The sequence below is a fragment of the Tupaia chinensis genome, unplaced genomic scaffold (genome assembly GCF_000334495.1).
Source record: "Tupaia chinensis unplaced genomic scaffold, TupChi_1.0 Scaffold000146_1, whole genome shotgun sequence".
Lineage (NCBI taxonomy): Eukaryota > Metazoa > Chordata > Mammalia > Scandentia > Tupaiidae > Tupaia > Tupaia belangeri.
Window position 1 is genome coordinate 8,058,932 of NW_006159616.1, and position 18,322 is coordinate 8,077,253.

Consider the following 18,322-nt stretch of genomic DNA (forward strand, 5'->3'; position numbering starts at 1 on the left):
GACAGCTCCACAAGAGGCCATGGGGACGGTGTGGACTCAAGAGATACAGAGACCAGGGAGCAGGAGTGCCCAGCCCAGGGCTGAGTGGGCAGCAGGTGGGGGAGTGGTGCAGACCAGTCCTCCCTTGGTGGCTGCAGGGACAGGAGGGAGGGCCGACAAACTCCCAGGGCCCAAGCGCCTCCTGAGGGTGAGTGCCATGGGGGTGACAGGGCTGACCTGGCTCCCTGTGTATGAGTCAGGCACAGGCAGGTGACAAAGAAAGCTTTGCACGGTGAGGGGAGAGCTACCCCTACCCCGCGCGCGGAGGGCAGTGACAAGGCTTGGCAATATAACATGTCTATTTTATTTTAAAAAAACAAAAACCCAGACCACTTGACGCCTTCCCCAGAGGGCTGACAACGCGCTCAGGGAGGGTGCGGCTGCGGCCAAGCAGGGGTCAGGAGACAGTGTGTCCCCAGGCTGGCAGGCTCTGCTCCTCTCCAACCCGTCCTTGCCTCCCCTCTGCTCCTGGCAAAGGAAGTGGCTGATTCCTGGGTCCTCCAGGCACTGCTGGGCTGTGGGGAAAGGCAGGGGCAGGGCTGTGGGCATGCAGGGCCTCCTGGCAGCAGGGGAGAGCTGCCTCACCGCAGCCGAACCCTGGGCTCGGGCCAGGTGGCAGCTGTGCCACAGGTGGAAGGCAGGAGGAAGCATGCACACACCTAGTGGTCTGGCTTCCCTGCACAGCCCGAAGCATGTTCCAAAACGAACAATAGCCGGCACTCAGGGCCCTCTGGTGGCTCTGAGTCTCTGCTGGGCCCCTGACCCAGGAGAGGAAAGGGGGCTCCCACCCTCCTAGTCCTTAGCTCCCCCTTAGATGGATACTCTTCTCAGCGCCTTCTCTTCCTGAAGGCGTGGGCTGAGGCGGTGGCCTGGCCGAGGGCGAGCACCTGCAGCCCACAGGGCTCGGCCCTCGGCCCCAGCAGTCTCGTCGCTCCTTTTGGGCAGAATGCCCGGGGCGCTGTGCACCGCTCTGAACCCCGTCTGAGCCACACGTGGCGCTGTGCTGCCCGGGGCAGAGGCAGGCTGTGAAGGGCGTGGAAGCCTGGCTCCGAGCGGCACAGTGACGGTGACGCAGCATGATGGGGTGCCTGCTGGCCAATGTGCCTCCTTTCTCCCCACCAGGGGTGCCCGCCAGCTCCGCCTCAGCACCAGGGGTCCCGGGAGGCTCTGCCACGGCAAAGGCTGTCACTCCGCTGCCAGGCACTGTGGATGAGGCTCAGAGCATCCTCGAATTTCTTCTTGTTGGAGGCTTCTTGGATTGCCTTGTGGGGGAGATCCACCTGTGCGGGGCATACGGGGAAGGTGAGAGGCACAATGGGGGCTTCTGGCCCAGGCCACCGAGCCCTGTCAGGTCATCTGCAGCTGGAGGCGCTGGGGCCCTGCTCTCCGGCCCCCTGCTTCCTGGGGAGGCACAAGAGGCGTGGCAGTCCTCTGCCCAGGCCAGTGCGGAGCTCCCACGGGGCTGGGGCTGGGGCTGGGGCTGGGAGCGCCCTCCAGACGGGGCTGAGCTGCGGCCAGGAGTGTCCTGCAGTCTTTCTTTGTGGATGCTATAATTTTGGTATAAGGCACATGCACTCGTCAGAGAGCACAGGAGAGACAGAAACGGGTACAGTGAGAAATCACCCCCCGGGGGGATGGCCACGCTGCAATCCCTTCTCCTCCATTCCCTTCTCAGGATCTTGGGCACGCACGCACACGGCCTGGCATGATTTTCATGTTGCCAGGTCTGGGACTCAAACTGCCACGTGGGATCCAGCACCTTACCCACTAACTGCCAGCTGGACAGTCCCGCCAGTCTTGTGCCTGTGCTCACTATAAGCACTTAATTTGGGCTTGATTCTTTTTTTTTTTTTTTTACTATAGGGGGCATACATTCATTGGAGACAGGGAAAATAAGAAGGCACTCCCAGGGGTGGCCACACTGCAACCCCTTTCTCCATTCTTTTGGGATCTGGGGCATGTCTGCACAAGCACCTGGCATGTTTTCTCCAAGCCGCCGGGACTCGGGACTCAAACTGCACAGCCGACCATGTGGGATCCAGCCACCTTCACCTCAGTGCCATCTGCCGGCCCCATTAATTTGGGCTTAAAAAAAAATTGCCACAGGGTATATGTGCTTGCCAAAGAGAGGCAGAGCGGGACCAGCAGTTAACGTAATGGCTATGTTGTTGGACCATGTAGTCGACCACGGTTCGAGTCCCGGACCCGGTGGCTTCAACTCACGCCGGGCGCGTCTGCGTGCGTGCCCAAGATCCCGAGAGGAGAAAGGAGGAGAAGGGACTGCGGGGTAGCCATCCCCCCTGGGGGGTGATTTCTCACTTTCTCTCTGTCTTTCTGGCGAGCGCATGTGCTCTATAGCAGAGAGAGGCAGAGAGAGAAAGCAGCCCCCGTGGGTAACGGTCATGCTGTGGTCCCTTCCACTGCTCCTCCTGCCGGGATCTGAGGCACATACACACCCACACCCAGCGCATTTCTCAAGCCACTGGGTCTGGGACTCCAACAGCGGGAATGGCCTGTGGGATCCTGCTGCCTAACCATCAAGCCATGGAGTCAGCCAGATTTGTGCTTTCTGATCAGAAATGAGGTCAGGAATTGCATTTCCTGGGTTCTATTTTCAGTTTTAGTCTCAGACTCACTGGGCCCAGGGGCTTGTCCCTTGGTTCTAAGATTCTGTATCTATCCCAGAGCTACTGGTACACAGCTGTCCCCAGGACCATCGGGGTAGGGCTGGGTCCTCGTCCCTGCGGGGCCTCCCTGCTGACCTGCTTCCCAGATCGGATCGAGGTACCTGGTAGATGGTTTTCCACCCAGAGCTCAGTGCAGACAGGAACCGCTCCAGCTCAGAAGTGCAGCTCAGGTAGATGACCCAGGGCGGGAGGAGCTGATGGCTCTCCTGGGAGAACTCCTAGGGAGAGCCGGGGTCCCAGGTGAGCAGACAGCTTTCCTCCCGCAGGGCCTGTGCCTGTACCACCCCTCCAGCTTACCAAGACACAGTACTCCCTGCCCGGTTCCAGGGAGATGGCGCAGATGTCGGCCAGCCTGGCCGTGCCCAGGGAGCGGAAGAAGCTGGTCTGGCAATCCTCATGGCAGGTGAAGAGGCGGTCATCCGCGATCACCAGGCAGCAGGGGATGCAGGGGCTAGGAGCTACCCCCTGGGGGATGACCTGGGCGGGGGGTGGGTGGGAGGCAGGCTGAGTCCCACCGGCTGGTCTGCACTGGAACTCCTCATCCAGGGACCCAGCGGGCCCTCTGCCCAACCCGAGGTCCGGGAGGCGCGGCCCACCTAGTAGTGTGGTGATGGTGCTCCCTGCGGGTCCCACCTCTGTCCTCACAGGCTGCTCGCGGACTGGGGTGGGCTTGGGGCAGGTCCTGGGTGCTGTGTGAGGCCGGGCAGGCCATGTGACTGGCAGGGGCAGGGTGTGCTTACCCCCTTGGACACGGCCTGGCAGAGGTGCTGCATCCAGTCGGCCATCTCAACCTCGTTCTCTGCGCTCAGCTCCAGGCAGGGCCGGTCAGTGAGGATGACCTGGAAGGCGTGGGGCCGGTCCGTGGTGTTGGATCTCCGGCAGCCACCGCATTGCTCCCCCCTGGGCCAGAGGAGGAGGGTGAAATGGGAGCGCGGAGACCAGGCAGCGCAGGGTGCGGCCCTGGGAGGGCTGGAGGCGTGCAGACACCTGGCCTGCCCACAGGCCCCAGGACATCAGAAGGCCGGCCACGGCCCCGGCTCCCGGGGGAGTCCACGCTGCTCTGCAGCCCTCCTCCTTTCCGGGCAACACCCTTTATCTCAGGAATCACCAGGGTCCTTCCAGATACCTCGGCATGGCCAGGGGAGGCCTGCTCAGAGCTGAAGCATGCCCCTTACAGGCTGTGGTCCTGCCCAGGTGTGTGTCCTCCCCCGGCAGGGACAGCCTCCCCACTCAGACTGGAGGGTTCCCAGACAAGAAGCTCCCCGTTCCTCTCTCGCCCCATCTCTCGGTTCTGGCAGCCCCCAGGGCACCAGTCAGGGCTGCTGGGTGACGGGCACTGAGGAAGAAGGCCGAGCTGACCAGAGGGACAGCCACTCACAACAGGGAAAAAGGGGCTCTAGGCCCCAGGCAGCCACACCTGGCCCCAGGCCAGCCCGGCGCCCTCACCCTGGCGCACTCACCCCATGTTCACCGAGAGCAGGGGCACGACATCCGTGCGGTCGGGGTACTGGTACAGGATCCCGTTGCTGCAGAGGACAACATGCCTACGTGAGGGACCGGGCCCCAGGGGCCCCCACAGCTGTGGCCATGAAGACCAGGGGCCTGCTTGCTACGGGCGGGACGTGAAGAAAGACGGGGGAACACAGCAAGGGATGCTGCTTCTGGGGCACAGCCAAAGGCTTGTGAGTGGGACCCACCCAGGCCTCACCACCTCACCCACCCAGGGCTCTCCGGGATTCCCTGGGCCCAAAGATGTCCGGCCTCACAGAGAAACTCTGATAATCTAGGGTGTCTACCCAAAACCCCTTGTGAAGACAAGGCAGCCTCCCCTCGGGCCTCTCTCCTCAGTATCTGCTGCAGAGAGATCCCTGCTGGACCCGACAGCCCAACCACCTCCGGGGCCCAAGCCCGAGGTGCGGGGCTACAGGGGCTCCCACCTGAGCACCACGAAGCAGGTCTTCCAGTGTTCCTTGCCCAGGTAGGAGGTGCCTGCCTTGTAATGCAGCATCCCTTCTTTAGTGATAGTGCCCTCTGGGGGCGAGCAGAGGCAGGGGACAGGGCCCAGGGACTCCTCCATGGGGTCCTCCCAGTGCACGAGCCCGTAGAAGTGCACGGTGACAGCAGATGCCTGGGGGTCGGGTGGCAGACAAAGCTGGTGGTTGGGGCAGGACCCAGCCCGATGGCCCAGCACCAGGAGTGGTCACTGAGAGAGTGAGGGCACATCCCAGACAGGGTGGGGCCAGGCCCTAGGGTGGAGAGCCCCTCCCAGGTGGGTGACTGGGAAACGCTAGCGAGTCTAGAACCAAGGCCGGCCCACACACTGGCATCCTGGGGACCACGCCTCCCTCCTCCCAGTGTCTCACCTCACACTTAGACTCCTGAGCCACAAACTTGGCCAGTGCCAGCTTCTCCATGGTGGCATCTGTCAGGATGCTGGGGTAGGGTGGTTCCCGACAGCCTTTGATCATGGCTGACTTCAAAGACGCCAAGAAGAACCTGCACAGCAGCAGGGTTTGCTGTCAGAGGCCGGGGCTGGGCCTCCACAGGCCGGAGCTCAGGCCTGGGAGCTCGGCCGGGCAGGTGGCGGACCTTGGGGAAGGGGCGCTGGAACCAGAGCCCGGGGCAGGGGGCAGGGGGGTGGCAGTGATGTGGGGACTGGGAAAGGCCTGGCTGTTCACACTGATGGGGAAGACAAGGTGATGTTCGGAGCCCAGGTCAGGCAGACTGTCATGGCACGTGCGATGTCACATGTGAGCACCTGACGGCACGCCACTGCCCAGCACAGGCTCTGCCTGCCTGCCGTCAGGTGCCCCATGCCAGCCCCCGCCATAGGTAACGGGCTGAGGTCCTCCAGGCCCCAGCCGCTGCCTGCCCTCCTCCCTTTCTGGCCAGGCTACACAGGCACCATCTGTTTTCTCCTCTACGCTCCTGCTTCCCAGCCTCCACCCCCGGGCCACGGCCAGGCCACTGGCAGATGCAGATTCCCCATCATGCTGAAGGGGCGTGGGGCTGTCACTCACTCGGCCAGGGCCGCATCCGCCGTGTCCAGCAGAAACTGCTTCCTGCGGTTGGTGCACACCAGCCTCACTGTCTGCTGGTCAAGGCCGACCTGCCAGAAAGCACACCCTGACATGCACATGGGGCTTGGCTGCTGCCCGGCAGAGGGCGGGGGGACTGAGCACGGACTGGGGAGGGAGGAGACACTCTGGGGTCCCCACCAAGTACAGCTCCGGAGGCCCGGGCTGATGCGAGTTGGGGAGGGATGGTCAGAGGTCTGGCACAGAAGGCGGCCTCAGCTTGGTTCTCAGACCAGCGCAGGGACAGAGGCCTCTCTGAGTAAAGATGGTGCCCAACCCTGGGGGCCGAGCCAGAGGATGTGCCTTGCTCTGAGCTCCTGGGTGGGTGGCCCTGTGCCTACAGCGGGCATGCCAACTGCGGGGCCTGGACTCACCGACACATAGTCAAGTTCATTGTAAGAAACGGCCTCTTCCACCAGGTATGGCTTCTCTGTGGCCCCTGAGAGAGGAGACCCCAATGCCTATTACTCCCACTGGCCTCTCTTGCCTCCCCCTGCCCCACTTTCTAAGTCCTCCGGCCTCTCAGAGAGGACCCTTCCTTGCCCTGCAATCTGTGATGCTGGAGCAGAAGGGCTGGGCGGGAGGCCTAGGCTCCTAGCTGAGGGACACAGGGCCTGCTAGCAACAGCTCCCTGGAGTCCTTCCTGACTAGGTGCCAGGAAGCCGAGTCACCCAGAGGATGAGAGGGGACGGGGCACGGGGGGCGGCGGTCAGCCTCATCCGCAGCCCAGTGCCTGGGGCGCAGGCACCTTTCCGGAGCAGGTAGACGTAGCAGTCGGTGAGCAGCACGTACAGCAGCTGCAGGTTGCCCTCCATGTGCCCCGTGCTCATCCGCATCATCTGAGGGCAAAGCGGACAGTCAGGCGGCCGGAGCACACCAGCTTCAGTCTGCGGGGCGAGGCCTACCAGGCGGGGTGGGTGGCCCAGCCCACCTCGCTGTCTCGTAATCATTCCCCAGTCCCTGGGGCTTACTTTGAACAGCTGCTCCTCGTTTTCTCGAAACACGTGGATCATCAGCAAGAGGAGGTGATTGTTGTCTACCCTGTGAGAGATGTGAGAGGCATGAGGGCGGGGAGGGTGAGGCTTCGGGGGGAGGGCGGGGTGAGGCGAGGCGGCTAACAGCACCCACAATGCAAGCCAGCAGCCAGGAGCCAGTCAGGGCAGAGAGGATCACACCTTTCTCCATCTCCCAACATGGCCAGGCCATCCAGGAGTTGTGCTAAGGTTTTTGTTTTTTTTTTTAAAGAATTATTTTATTTAGCTTTATTTATTTACTTCTTTTAATTTGACCAGAGAGGGACAGAGAAAGACAAAGGAAGAAAGCAAGGCACCAGGTCCAGGACTCGAACCACAGTCGGCCATGTGGGAGTCCAGTGCCCTTAACCACCATGCCACCTGCTGACCCTGGTGGGTTTTGTTTTGTTTTTAAAGATTTTGCCATAGGGCATGTGCGTTTGCCAGAGAGGGAAGAGACAGAGTGGGAAAGTGAGACATCACCCCCTGGGGGGGGCTGCCACGCTGCAATCCCTTCTCCTCCACTGTCCTTCCAGGATCTTAGACATGCATGCACACGAGCCTGGCATGATTTCAAGCTGCCTGGTCTGGGACTCAAACTGCTGCCGGCCATGTGGGAGTCCAGCACCTTAACCACCATGACACCTGCCAGCCCCCTTACTGAGTTTATCTGGAGTCAGAGGCCTGATGCCCCTTGCTTTAAGTACTGGGATGGTCTTGTGCTGGCGGTGCAGATGGCCTTACCTGAACTCTGACGGATGGATCATCTCAGAAGGGCTGCCCTGGCCCTCCTCCACCCCGGAGTCCTCAGCACTGCTCGGACACGGGCTGGGCTGGTCCTGCTTGAGCTGGCACAGAGCCTCCTGTGTCCCAGCCTCTGGCTCAGGCATGGGCCCCTCGCTGACCAGGGGCAGCTGGGTCTCCAGCTCCTGAGCCTCCCCTGGGGTGTCCTCTATGAGCCGAGGTGTCTGTCCCTCTCCTCCTCCCTCTTCTTCTTGGCCAGCAGTCGCAGGGCCACCAGGAACATGTAGCGGTTGGCCAGGCCCTGCAGAGTCATGGTGGCTGCCACCTGATGCAACAGTGCTTGGACTCTCAACGGTAAAGCGGTAGAAGTCCATCGGGGCTGGAAGCCCCTCACTAAAGTCGCAAAGTGGCGGCTTCTCCGGGGCTTCCCCGGGAGAGCCGGTCCGAAAGGACTGGTCTGGAAGCTCGACGTGGGCAGGCCAGGTGCTGGGGTCTAACTGCCCGTTGAGCTGGTCGATGACCTTACTCAGGGGCTGTCCCAAGCGCTCCATAGACGTGTCCTTCATCTCGGGGATCAGCAAGCCCATCTGGCTGAGCTCGGGGCGCTCGCTGCTTTCCACGGAGCTGCAGGGCCCCTGCCCCTCCTCCTTGGGAGAAGGAAGGGAAGGGTCTGGGGAGTCCCGCCCAGGGCCTGGGCTGCCGACAAGGCTGTCACCATCCCCCTGCTTGGCACCCTTCTGCTGGCCAGAGGTGGGGTGGAGCGGACTGGCCTCCTCATCCGACCTGGTCTTCTTCTTCTTGCCAGCTTTCTTCTTCTTGGTGACCCTGGGACAATGGTGACGGAGAGCTTCAGTGCCTGAGTGTCCCCACAGGGGGAGACTGGGCGGGACAAAGAGGCCGTCTCAGGCGTGCGACCTCTGCGGGCACAGCCAGAGTGCCAGTGGTCCTGGGCAGTGCTGGTGAGAGGCTCAGGCCCCGAGGCCCCCCTCCCCACCGCTGCTGCAGAGGTGAGGCGGTGAGGGGCAAGGCTGCGGATAGCATAGGGCAGCCACAGACGGCAGTAAGGGAGGGCCCTCCTGGCAGGCCCTAGGAATTCTAGCCAAGGGGACAACTGAGCTGGCTGTGCTTTTTTGGGGGGAGAGGTTTTTGCTATAGGGCATGTGTGCTCGCCAAACAGAGAGAGACAGAGAAACAGAAAGCAAGAAATCACCCCCCCCAGGGGGATGGCCACGCCGCAATCCCTTCTCCTCTTGGGATCTGGGGCATGCACATGCGCCCGGCATAAGTTTAAGCCACCGGGTCCAGGACTCAAACCACGGTCAACTACATGGGAGTCCAGTGACATAGCCATTACGCTAACCGCTGGTCCGAAGTTGGCTATACTCTAGGACACAAAGCCAGGCCATGCTGGTCAGACTGACCGCCCCCCCCACAGCCCTCCCCTTGGGAGGTGGACAGTGGGCCAAACTGACCGCCCTGCCCGTGAAGGGTCGCCGTGGACGAATCACCCAGAAATGTACACGAAGTTTTCTGGGCCCAGACTCCCGGCCCCACCGTTTGGTTCCTGGCTGTAGCGGGCCTTGCTACATAACCCCAGTCTGCACATAAAACTGCTCTGGATGCAAACTAGCCCATGGGGGGCCCTGGCTCCGGTCAGGGGGAAGCAAGCCCTGCGGGGCCTCCAGCCTCCTGGAGGCAGGACATGCACACAGAGCTTTTCTTTCTTAGGGTGCAATTTCAAGAGAAGGGACTAGGGGGCGTCAGAGAGCCAGGAGGGCTCTGGCCAAGAGTCCCAACTTGCCATTCACTTCCTCCTCCTCTTCTGTGTCCCTGTCACTGTGTCAAAGATGCTTTCCTTTCAATAAGCCAGGCTGAACTAGAGTTGGCACAAACCTCAGAAACTACATGAATTTCCAAGAACTCCCTGGGGAAGAAGTCCAATCTGAACATGCTTTCTGGTCCTGACGGACCAGACAAATGCCCAGTGGCCTGAGCAGGGCCCATACGCCAGACGTCACTGCTGCGTCTGCCACCCACCTCCAGAACCTGGGTGTTGCCATGCACTGGATGTCTGGACCCTTCCAAATGCATATGCTGAAATCCTAATGGGCCTCTGGGAGATGACTGGGCCACATGGTGGGGCCCTCATGAATGAGATTAGTGCCCTTTTAAAGGAGCCCAGAGAGCGCTCCCTCTGCCCTCTACCAGGGAAGCATGCAGGGAGAAGACAGGCATCTGTGGACCTGGGTGAGGCCCTCATCCGCATCTGACCAAGATGGCGCCCTGGTTCTGGATTCCCCCCTCCAGAGCGTGAGAAAGAAACCTCTGCTGCCGTGGGACTTCATTACAGGAGTCTAAGCTGGACAGGCCTTGCCTCTTCCTATAGAGCTGCCTAAGGGTGGGGTAGTGACTTCTTACTCTCCAGAACGTGTCCACTGCCCTCGCCTGTCCTGGACTAAAATGTGATGCTAGAGGCGGATGGGATGGACACCAGGATGCTACCCACCTGCTCCTGGGCCCCTCCCTGCTGACCTGATGACCTCGAGCTCTGTGCAGGCGTCTGGCAGGTCCGGGGCCTGGGCCTCCCCCTTCTCCTGGGAGGTAGTGTGCACAGGAGTGGTGTCGGAGGAGGACGCGGGCTCTGCTTGCTCCTCGTTGAAGGGGTTGTGGCGCTGGGTGGGGCTCTTGGTGGAGGCCTTGCTGCTGGTCAGGTCTGACGCAGTGGAGCGGGGGCCACTGACAGTGTCCGTGAGGTCTCCATCTGGGAGGACAGAGGGCAGGAGATAGCTGTCGAGCCCTCAGGACAGGCCTGGTCTCAGGAGGGAGGCAAGCGAGTTCCTCCCAGGACCTGAGGCGGCTAGCCCTGCTCCAGGAGCAGACCTGTGCTCCAGGAGCCGCTGGGATCCCCAGAGCTCACAACAGTTTGGCCCTGTTCCTGCCAGGGGTCCCCAAGCTAAGCAGCCTCCAGGCTTAAGCCCCTTAGGGATGGGGACCCTGATGCCTCCCAGGGTGGCCGGGAGCCATGGAGAGGAGCCGGGTGCACACCCGTGAGGTTACCCTGAAAGCCCTCCTGCCAGAAGATGCTGGAGGGACAGACGCCCAGTGCCCCCTCAGCCCCACACACCACTAGCAGAGCTGAGACACCCAAGTCCTGTAAAGGCTCCCCCGCAGAGGCGGATAAAAGGAATGCTAAGGAAAAGAATAGAGGAAGAAATCAGAGAAAACGAGGGGTACAGAGCAGGGGGAGGAGCTGCAGGAACCTCAGAAGGCAAGGACCCTCATGGGAACCCAGAGGGTGAGGGCCACAGGAAGGGCAGAAAAAAGACCCAGGGCACGGGGTCGGGAGTCCTTGTGTCTCCAACACCCCACCAGCACACTCCCGGGAGCAGGACCAGGTACCCCTTTTAAGGGTGCTGCTGAAAACCCCACTCGTTCACACCTCGGTTTGCTGACTGGTTCTGAGTGGTGCCCTAGCCCGTGGGTCCACAGCGGGGAAACGACCAGGGATGCTGTGCTCCTCCAGACAGAAGCTGGCGAACTGCTCACCCCACTGCACTACCCAACCACCCTCAGTTCTGGAGCAGGGCAGCGAGAGAAGGGCACCAGGCTGGGGAGCAGAGGCCCAGTTGGTGCAGCGCCTGGGTGAGGGCCAGTGGCTGCTCACACCCCATTTGCTGGCGCGCACGCATCTTGCTGGCCATTAACTGCCCGGGAGAGCAGTGACAAGCATGCTCCCTGCAGCCCCTTGAGGGGCCCAACCTGCTGTCACCTTCCTAGTGGGTCTTGGGAACCACGGGGCAACTGGCTGCAGTGCATCATCCATTTTTCTAAAAGCACACCATCTTTTAATGTAAGGACAGGGAGGGGGCTAGGAGTGGCCACCAGCTCTGTCAGAAAAACACTAGTGACAGGTGAGGCTCTCTTCAGGTCTCCTGGGGCCCCAGAGCCTTAGCCCTCAGATGCACAGACCAGGCCCTTCAGGCCCAGTCAGGGTTCCTGCAGACTTGTGTGTCTCATCCCAGCCCCAGTCGCTCTTCTTAGCTCTGCAGCTGCTCCCGTGAGGGGTCCCAGGGGTGAGAGAACGGACCACCGGATAGCTGGGTGTCAGGGCTAGAATGCCCACCAGGTTGGTAAAGAAGCCAAAGACCACCTAAAGGTTACCCCACATTGTGCACCAGGGCCCTGAGTTTGGAACTGCCCCCCAAGTCCTGTTTTCCTCTGGGTCTAAGGAGAACACAGAGCCCCCAGTGAGCTGCCAGCACAGGCTCTCAGGGAGTCTTTGGAGCTCGAGGGACTCAGGGAAGCAGAAAGTCGCTGCTGGGCCAAAGTTCACCCCACCCCGGGCCCAGCCCTGAGCAGGCAGAGCCACTGGGCTGTTAGTTCTCAGGCCAGGGGGGTTTGGAGGCTGCGGACGCAGGTCAGGCACTGCCTGTCAGGTGACCGGAGCAGGCATGTCAGGGGGGTTAGTTGTTAGAATTGAGGGAAACCAATGCCCGGCATGTGTGCTGCGAGAAGAGAGGCTGAGGACAAACGATGCCACGATGGAATTCTGGGTTTCAAGCTACTTGAACTGAAATGCTCCTGGCCTGGTGACGTAACTGATTTTCCCAGCGGTCTTATTTCCCTCAAAGCTAGACTACTCCGTGCTCACATTATTTGGGAAGAGACATCTGACACCAGAGACCGTGTCTGTAATAACAGGACTGCCGCTGCTCCTTGTCCCCAGGGGAGACGCTCTCAGGCTGTTCTCCAGCCTGCCTGAGGCCCAGAGGGGAGGAGGCTCTGCTCTCAGGAGCAAGCATTCACCTTATCAGACACACACAACCCTTGCTCTGAGTAGTCATGCCAACCTGGAGACGAGCGTCATGACTTTTACCAGTCGAGAAGTGGGGCTAAAGGCAGAAAAATTCCCATGAACTGCTGCTTCCTTCAAGGGCAGGAAGCTCACAGATTTTATTTTATTTTTTTTGGAGAAGATTTTTCTTTTTCTTTTTTTTTTTTTTTCTTTTGCTATAGGGTGCGTGTGCTCGCCAGAAAGACAGAGAGAGACAGAGAGACAGAAAGCGAGAAATCACCCCCCAGGGGGGATGGCCACGTCGCAATCCCTTCTCTTCCATTCTCCTCACAGGATCTTGGGCACGCACGCACACGTGCCCAGCGTGAGCTTAAGCCACCGGGTCCAGGACTCGAACCGCAGTTGACTACATGGGAGTCCAGCGACATAACCATAACTGCTGGTCCTGCACAGATTTTATTTTAATATGTCCTAAAATGTTGAAAAGAATCTCTCCCTGTAGGAAGTTTATCTGTGCCTGGGCAATTCCCTCACTTGGGCCTCAATCTTGTTCAAAAACACCCAAGAGCCATTAGGAATGGACCAGATCAGACTCTTTCTCCTGGATGCTCATCTCACCCAAAGGCGCTTACAACACTCTTTTTTTTTCTAAATGATGCTCCTGTTTAAAGGCATCATCCTCCAGGAAGAGTCTCCACTACGAGGTCAGGCCGCAGCACACCACGAGGGCATCGGCTGGCATGGGGATCAGGAAGGGTGGTTGGTGTCCCCCTAAACGCAGTCACTTAGTGACTTCTCGAGGCCACTGTGCAAAGGCAGGAGTCACTGGGAGAACGGACTCGCGCAGGGCTAACGGTCAAGCCCTCCTCCTGCAGAATTCCATCTGGTAGAACTTGCTTGGCTTTATTAGGATCATGGGCATTATTATAAATAACAAGCTGATTCCGAAACATGCAGCAAGCTTGGCATGGACACATTGCAAAACAGGAAAAGGGTCACAGCGGACTCTGTCCCACCTTCCCAGTCTGTGCTGGGTATGGACGGCACTGCTGGAAACACATCTCCAAAATCATAATCTACAAAAATGAGGGACAAAACTGAGGGTTAGAAACAGGCAGTGGAAGAACAGGGAGGGTGGGGCAAAGGGGTGGGAGATGGGGAGGAGACAGGGGAGGAAGGACTCAACCTTTCCACACTTTGTCTAACAACCTCCGGATGCCCACGAGGCCCGCTGCTCCTCAGCACGGCACTCTCCAGGAGCCTGGGACCTGCTGGAAAGACTTGGGGACCCCTTTCCTAGGTCGGAACCTGGCTCGGGCAGAGAGAAGCCGGGGCTCCCTTGTCCCTAACTGTTCCCTACCCCTCGCCTCCCTCCCCTCCACACCCTGGAAGGGCAGTGACGTCCTGCTCCAGCAGCCTGAGGGGTAGAACCTCTGACTGGCTGTGAGGCGGACTCGCAGAGACACCTCCAGCTACAGGGGCCTCACTAATCCTTTGAGGCTCCTCTCTCTGACTTCTCTAAGGCCCATGAGGCCAACCCGAGGAGTCAGAGTCACTGTCTTCCACCGAGCAAAAAGCAGAGCATGTCTTGTGACAGAATCTGAAAGTGGCCTCCCTCCCTCTGGGACACATGACCTGTGGCCCAAGTCAAAATAAAGAGGAAGGCCAAAGTCTCGATGCTGAGGCAATTCTAGGAAGTCCTCAGGGCTGAGCTGGGGCTTGGGCCCCTCCCTGGAGGTGAGGCGGGGTGGAGTAAATGAAGAGATTTGCCATTCCCTGGGGTGAAGGTGGGAAACAGACACGTACTGAGGCCTAGGGCTCAAGAGAAACCAAGCTGCTCTAGCATGCTGCTGGACAGAAATGACAAAATGACCTACGATTCTCCCTCGGTCTCTGGGGAGACGCCACCTGATCCCTAACACGTGCAAAAGGGCCTGGGGGACACAAGAGACATTGTTGCATGTCTCCCTACACTTTTTTTTTTTAATGCCAGAGGGCACATACGCTCACCAGAGACAGAGAGACCAGGAGAGAGCATGACAATCCCTTCTCCATGTCTCCATCCTGCCCAGATTGTAGGCATGCACACACAAGTGCCTGGTGTTTTCAAGTTGCTGGGGCTGGGACTCGAACCACGGTCAGCCATGTGGAATTTGGCTCCCTTAACCTAGGCTGTGGAGCCAGCCCTCCCCTACATTTCTGCTCTTCTCCTCTGAGGGGCTGCTTGGCCTCTTCTGGAACCAAGGGCAGCACCATTTCTCATAAGGAGGCAACACTCACCCTTGCTATGTCAGACAAGAATTTCCAGATCAAACTGCTAATCTCTCTTGCTCAGAAACTGGCCCTGCGTGGGTGACTAGAGCTTTCTGGAAAAGGATCTAAAATTCATAAAATTGTGTTTTGACTTTCTGTGCCCAGAACCCAGTTTTTAGTCACCAAAGGGATTCTGAGGAAATGAAGATCTGGGAAATAACCAGCCCCGATTAGCTGCAAGTTGCAACCACCAGACCAAATTCACCAAGAACGATGTCACCCAGTCAGGCTGTAGCAGCTCCAAGTCTTGTTCTCAGCAGAGGATCAGCTGCTTTCTGCCCGGGGCCACTCACCCTCACTAGATGGGGCAATTGCACTGTCATCCCATTCCAGGTTGGTGGAGGTGACGGAGTTGAAGGAGTTGAGGGACAGGCTGTCCGAGCCATGGACTGAGCTGGGAAGGCGGTCTTCAAAGTCCAGCAGGTACTGAGGTTTATAGTAGTCAGGCATGTAGGGAGCCAGGTCTAAGTACGGGGCATCCTGCGGAGAGAGTGGACGAGAGACATTTCAGGGGAGGCCTCAGGTGGGTTGGGAAACCTGGCCTTCCCCGGAGGGCCGAATCCAGGACTGGGAGACACAGGTCTGACCCTGTCACACCTCCCATGCTCTTTTTTCTTTGGGAAACCAATGATTTAAAGTAATACATTCAGAGATAAGCTGCTGACAAGAGTAACATGAGTCTGGGACTTTCAATGCGGGGCTCCGGCCTGACAGGGACAATGGGACCCAGCGATGCCCTCTGATACCTCCTGCAGCTCTTCTACTGTTAGGATCGCTTACTTGCCCCAAATGCTGCTACTAGCCAAATTCCTGTGCTGGGGGCGGGGGCCAAGGAAGGTGACTGGATCTGGACGGGAGAGCCACATCGGCCTTGACGAGCCTGTCTGAGAGTGCTCTGGAGCCTCTCTGGCCCTGTCCGGGGCATTTTTGCACAGCGCATGACGGTGAGAGGAGCTTGAGATGTGAGGATAGCGAGGCTGGCTGAGAGCGTGCCAGCTGGGAAGCACGGAGCCAAGGACACTTTCCGAATCCCAGGAAGCACAGGGCTGAATCCACCTTGTCTCTCCCAAATTCTCACGTCCTAAACATGAGGCATGTCCTCCTGGGCTAAGCAACTCCAGGCAGTGTGGCTTTCCTCCACACCGGAATAGAGAGATGGAAAGAAGTCACCTAACCAGGAAGGCTGGCCATACATAAGCCAAGAGAGAACCCTCCCCCTCCTCAGTTCCACTGACCCTGACACCATTCCCTCACCTGAGCAGACAAGGCATTGCTTGACCACCAGGTGCCTGAGGGCATGCATCTTTTCTTGTATTCCCATATTTCTGGATAATGATTTTAGTAAGACAATAAATGTATTCATCACAGATTAAAAAAAAAAGGGGGACCAGCAGGTGGTGTGGTGGTTAAGGCGCTGGATACCTCCCACATGGCTGACCACAGTTCAAGTCCTGGACCTGGAGGCTTGCTTTCTCACTTTCCTTCTCTCTCTCCAGTCAAATTGAAAAAATAAATGAATAAACAAAACAAAATAAAACAAAACAAAAACAAGACGTTTCCCAAGCTGAACCATACCCAACAAGCTCCTAGAGACTTGAACGCTGAGACCACCGCCCACTCTGCCCACTCCTCTGTTCCCACAGCAGCGGGAGCTGTGGTGTCTCACCAGCTCCAGGTCGAAGCGGATGAACTCCAGCCCGGACACCAAGGTCAGGAAGAGGGTCAGGTGATCGTGGCTGCAGACCAGGGCGTTCCTGTGAGGCGAGATGGTGCTTCTGGGTCTGGTTCCCAGCTTGGCCCAACAGCTCCCACAACTCAACTGTGTCAGAACTTGACATGTGACATCCCTGTCCCCTAGACGGCACCCAGCTCAATATGGCTGTCACCACCCCTTTCTGGCATTCTCCACACTGCACTTTCCTGCCAGTGTCTGCAGAGACCAGCCTGTGGCATGAGGCTCGCCAGGCCCTCCGCGGCTGCTATAAATAGCCTGTTCTTGCAGCGGCTCGGTGCAGCTTTGGTATTCTGGTAGGCCTGAGGCCTAGGTAGGGGATCAGGTAGTAGTAGAAGCCACATTGTTCACACTGTCCCCAACCCCGGTGGGGACAGCCCAAGGGCTGCTGGCGGAGGCCCCCACACTACAGGAGAGGCTTCCATGACTCTGTGGCCATCACTGGTGTGCCCTCAGTGTGCGAGGCCAGCCCAGCTCTGACGGGCACACTGTGGGGGTGTGTGGGACAGGCTTGAGGGGACCAAAGATGCCAGGAGGGACGGAGGCTCCTGGACACTCACTTGACATAGTATTTATGCAGCAGAGCCAGGTTCTCCTGGAACAGCCGCAGGTAGCTCTCCAAAGAGTTCTCGTTGAGGGCCAGGTACAGCCAGGCCCGGCCTACAAACAAAGGCAGGGGTCACTGGCGGGAATGCCAGGGTGCTGGCTGTTTTTGCCAAGCAAGAGCAGAAAGGAAAGAAAGAGCAGGTGAGGGACTGGACAATCCGATACTTGCTGTCACTTGCTACTACCGATACCCGCGAACCCTGTTCCCAGACAGCCCCCAGCCTGCAGCTGGCCAGGAAGCTCTGGCAAAGAGCAGACTGTACACGGCAGATGGCTGAGAAATGCGAGTGCTCCACACCGAGGCCGTGGGCTACTCTGATCCTAGCTCGGGGAGAGAACCAGACCCTTCGTATGCTCAGCGGGATGCAGGAGGACTCCAGTTCCCACCAGCACCTCGCTCTCCAGCCCACTACTCACAGGCAGGAAAGCACTGCCCCTTGGAGGGTGCTGGCATTTTAACATCCCACTACCACTGGACCCCACAAGGTAACCAGCTTCCTAGGCCTGACCCTGAGGCTGAGCCTGAGCCTCGAGCAACCTGTAGGTAGGGTGGAGCCAGTCCCTTTCCCAGGCTCCCGACTCACTGCGCCCCAGGTTGGTGGCCACATGCTGCAGCACCTCGATCTGCTTGATAGCCTCTCTCCGGGTGAAATGTACCACGAGCACCCAGTAGCCGGATGACAGGTCCTGCAGTCTGTGAAAACAGGACAGGAGCTGCTGCGACCCGATAGGCTGCCCCAAAAGCCTCCAAGGTGGCAGCAAGCTCTGGAAGGGAAGGACCCCCAGATCCTGCATGCCTGCCCAGAGACCATTCACTGGGCTAAGCACAGACATATAGATAAAAGTCAGACAAGGCCGCCCTGCCCCGTGTGCCCCTCGGCCTCCCGAAGCTCCCTGTACCTTACCCGTACAGCAGGGCATGGTCCAGGTGCTCACACAGACGTTGCAGGACCTTGTCGTGATTCCGGATGGCGGGGGTCTCATCTTCACATGCAGCAAAATAGCTCTGCAACTGAAAGAAAAGAAATCCCCCAGATCAGAAATGGGGCGGAAAGGAGGGCTACGGTAGTTCAGGAATCAAGAGCTGAGAAAACTGTGGTTAGAGGGCACGTCGGTGACGCCCGGCACAGAAGCCTGCCTTGCTGCAGCTCTCATCCTACAGTGGCGATTCCAGGGGCAAAGGCTGTGAACTTCTGCCCGGTCCCCAGAGGCTCTCAGTAGGTGTTCTGCACGACAACATGAGTCTGGCTGGGACTCACGGCCTATGCGTGGGCCTCAGGTGGCATCAGGCGTCAGGCTAGAGCCACCACGCTGCA

General features: G+C 59.1%; 1 protein-coding gene across 1 annotated transcript; it reads right to left on the minus strand.

Moving 5' to 3' along the window:
- Positions 1–320: 320 nt before the first annotated feature.
- Positions 321–18,033, minus strand: PLEKHM2 (pleckstrin homology and RUN domain containing M2; the record flags this gene model as incomplete). The annotated part of the gene is made up of 19 exons (XM_014586559.1): positions 321–1,319; positions 2,828–2,944; positions 3,024–3,203; positions 3,467–3,626; positions 4,187–4,252; positions 4,664–4,854; positions 5,090–5,222; positions 5,747–5,835; positions 6,178–6,242; positions 6,552–6,642; positions 6,775–6,844; positions 7,561–8,385; positions 10,093–10,321; positions 13,372–13,431; positions 14,962–15,148; positions 16,335–16,422; positions 16,961–17,060; positions 17,591–17,700; positions 17,912–18,033. Coding segments are annotated over 19 exons (3,021 nt in total), but the record flags the coding sequence as incomplete, so codon positions are not given.
- Positions 18,034–18,322: the final 289 nt, after the last annotated feature.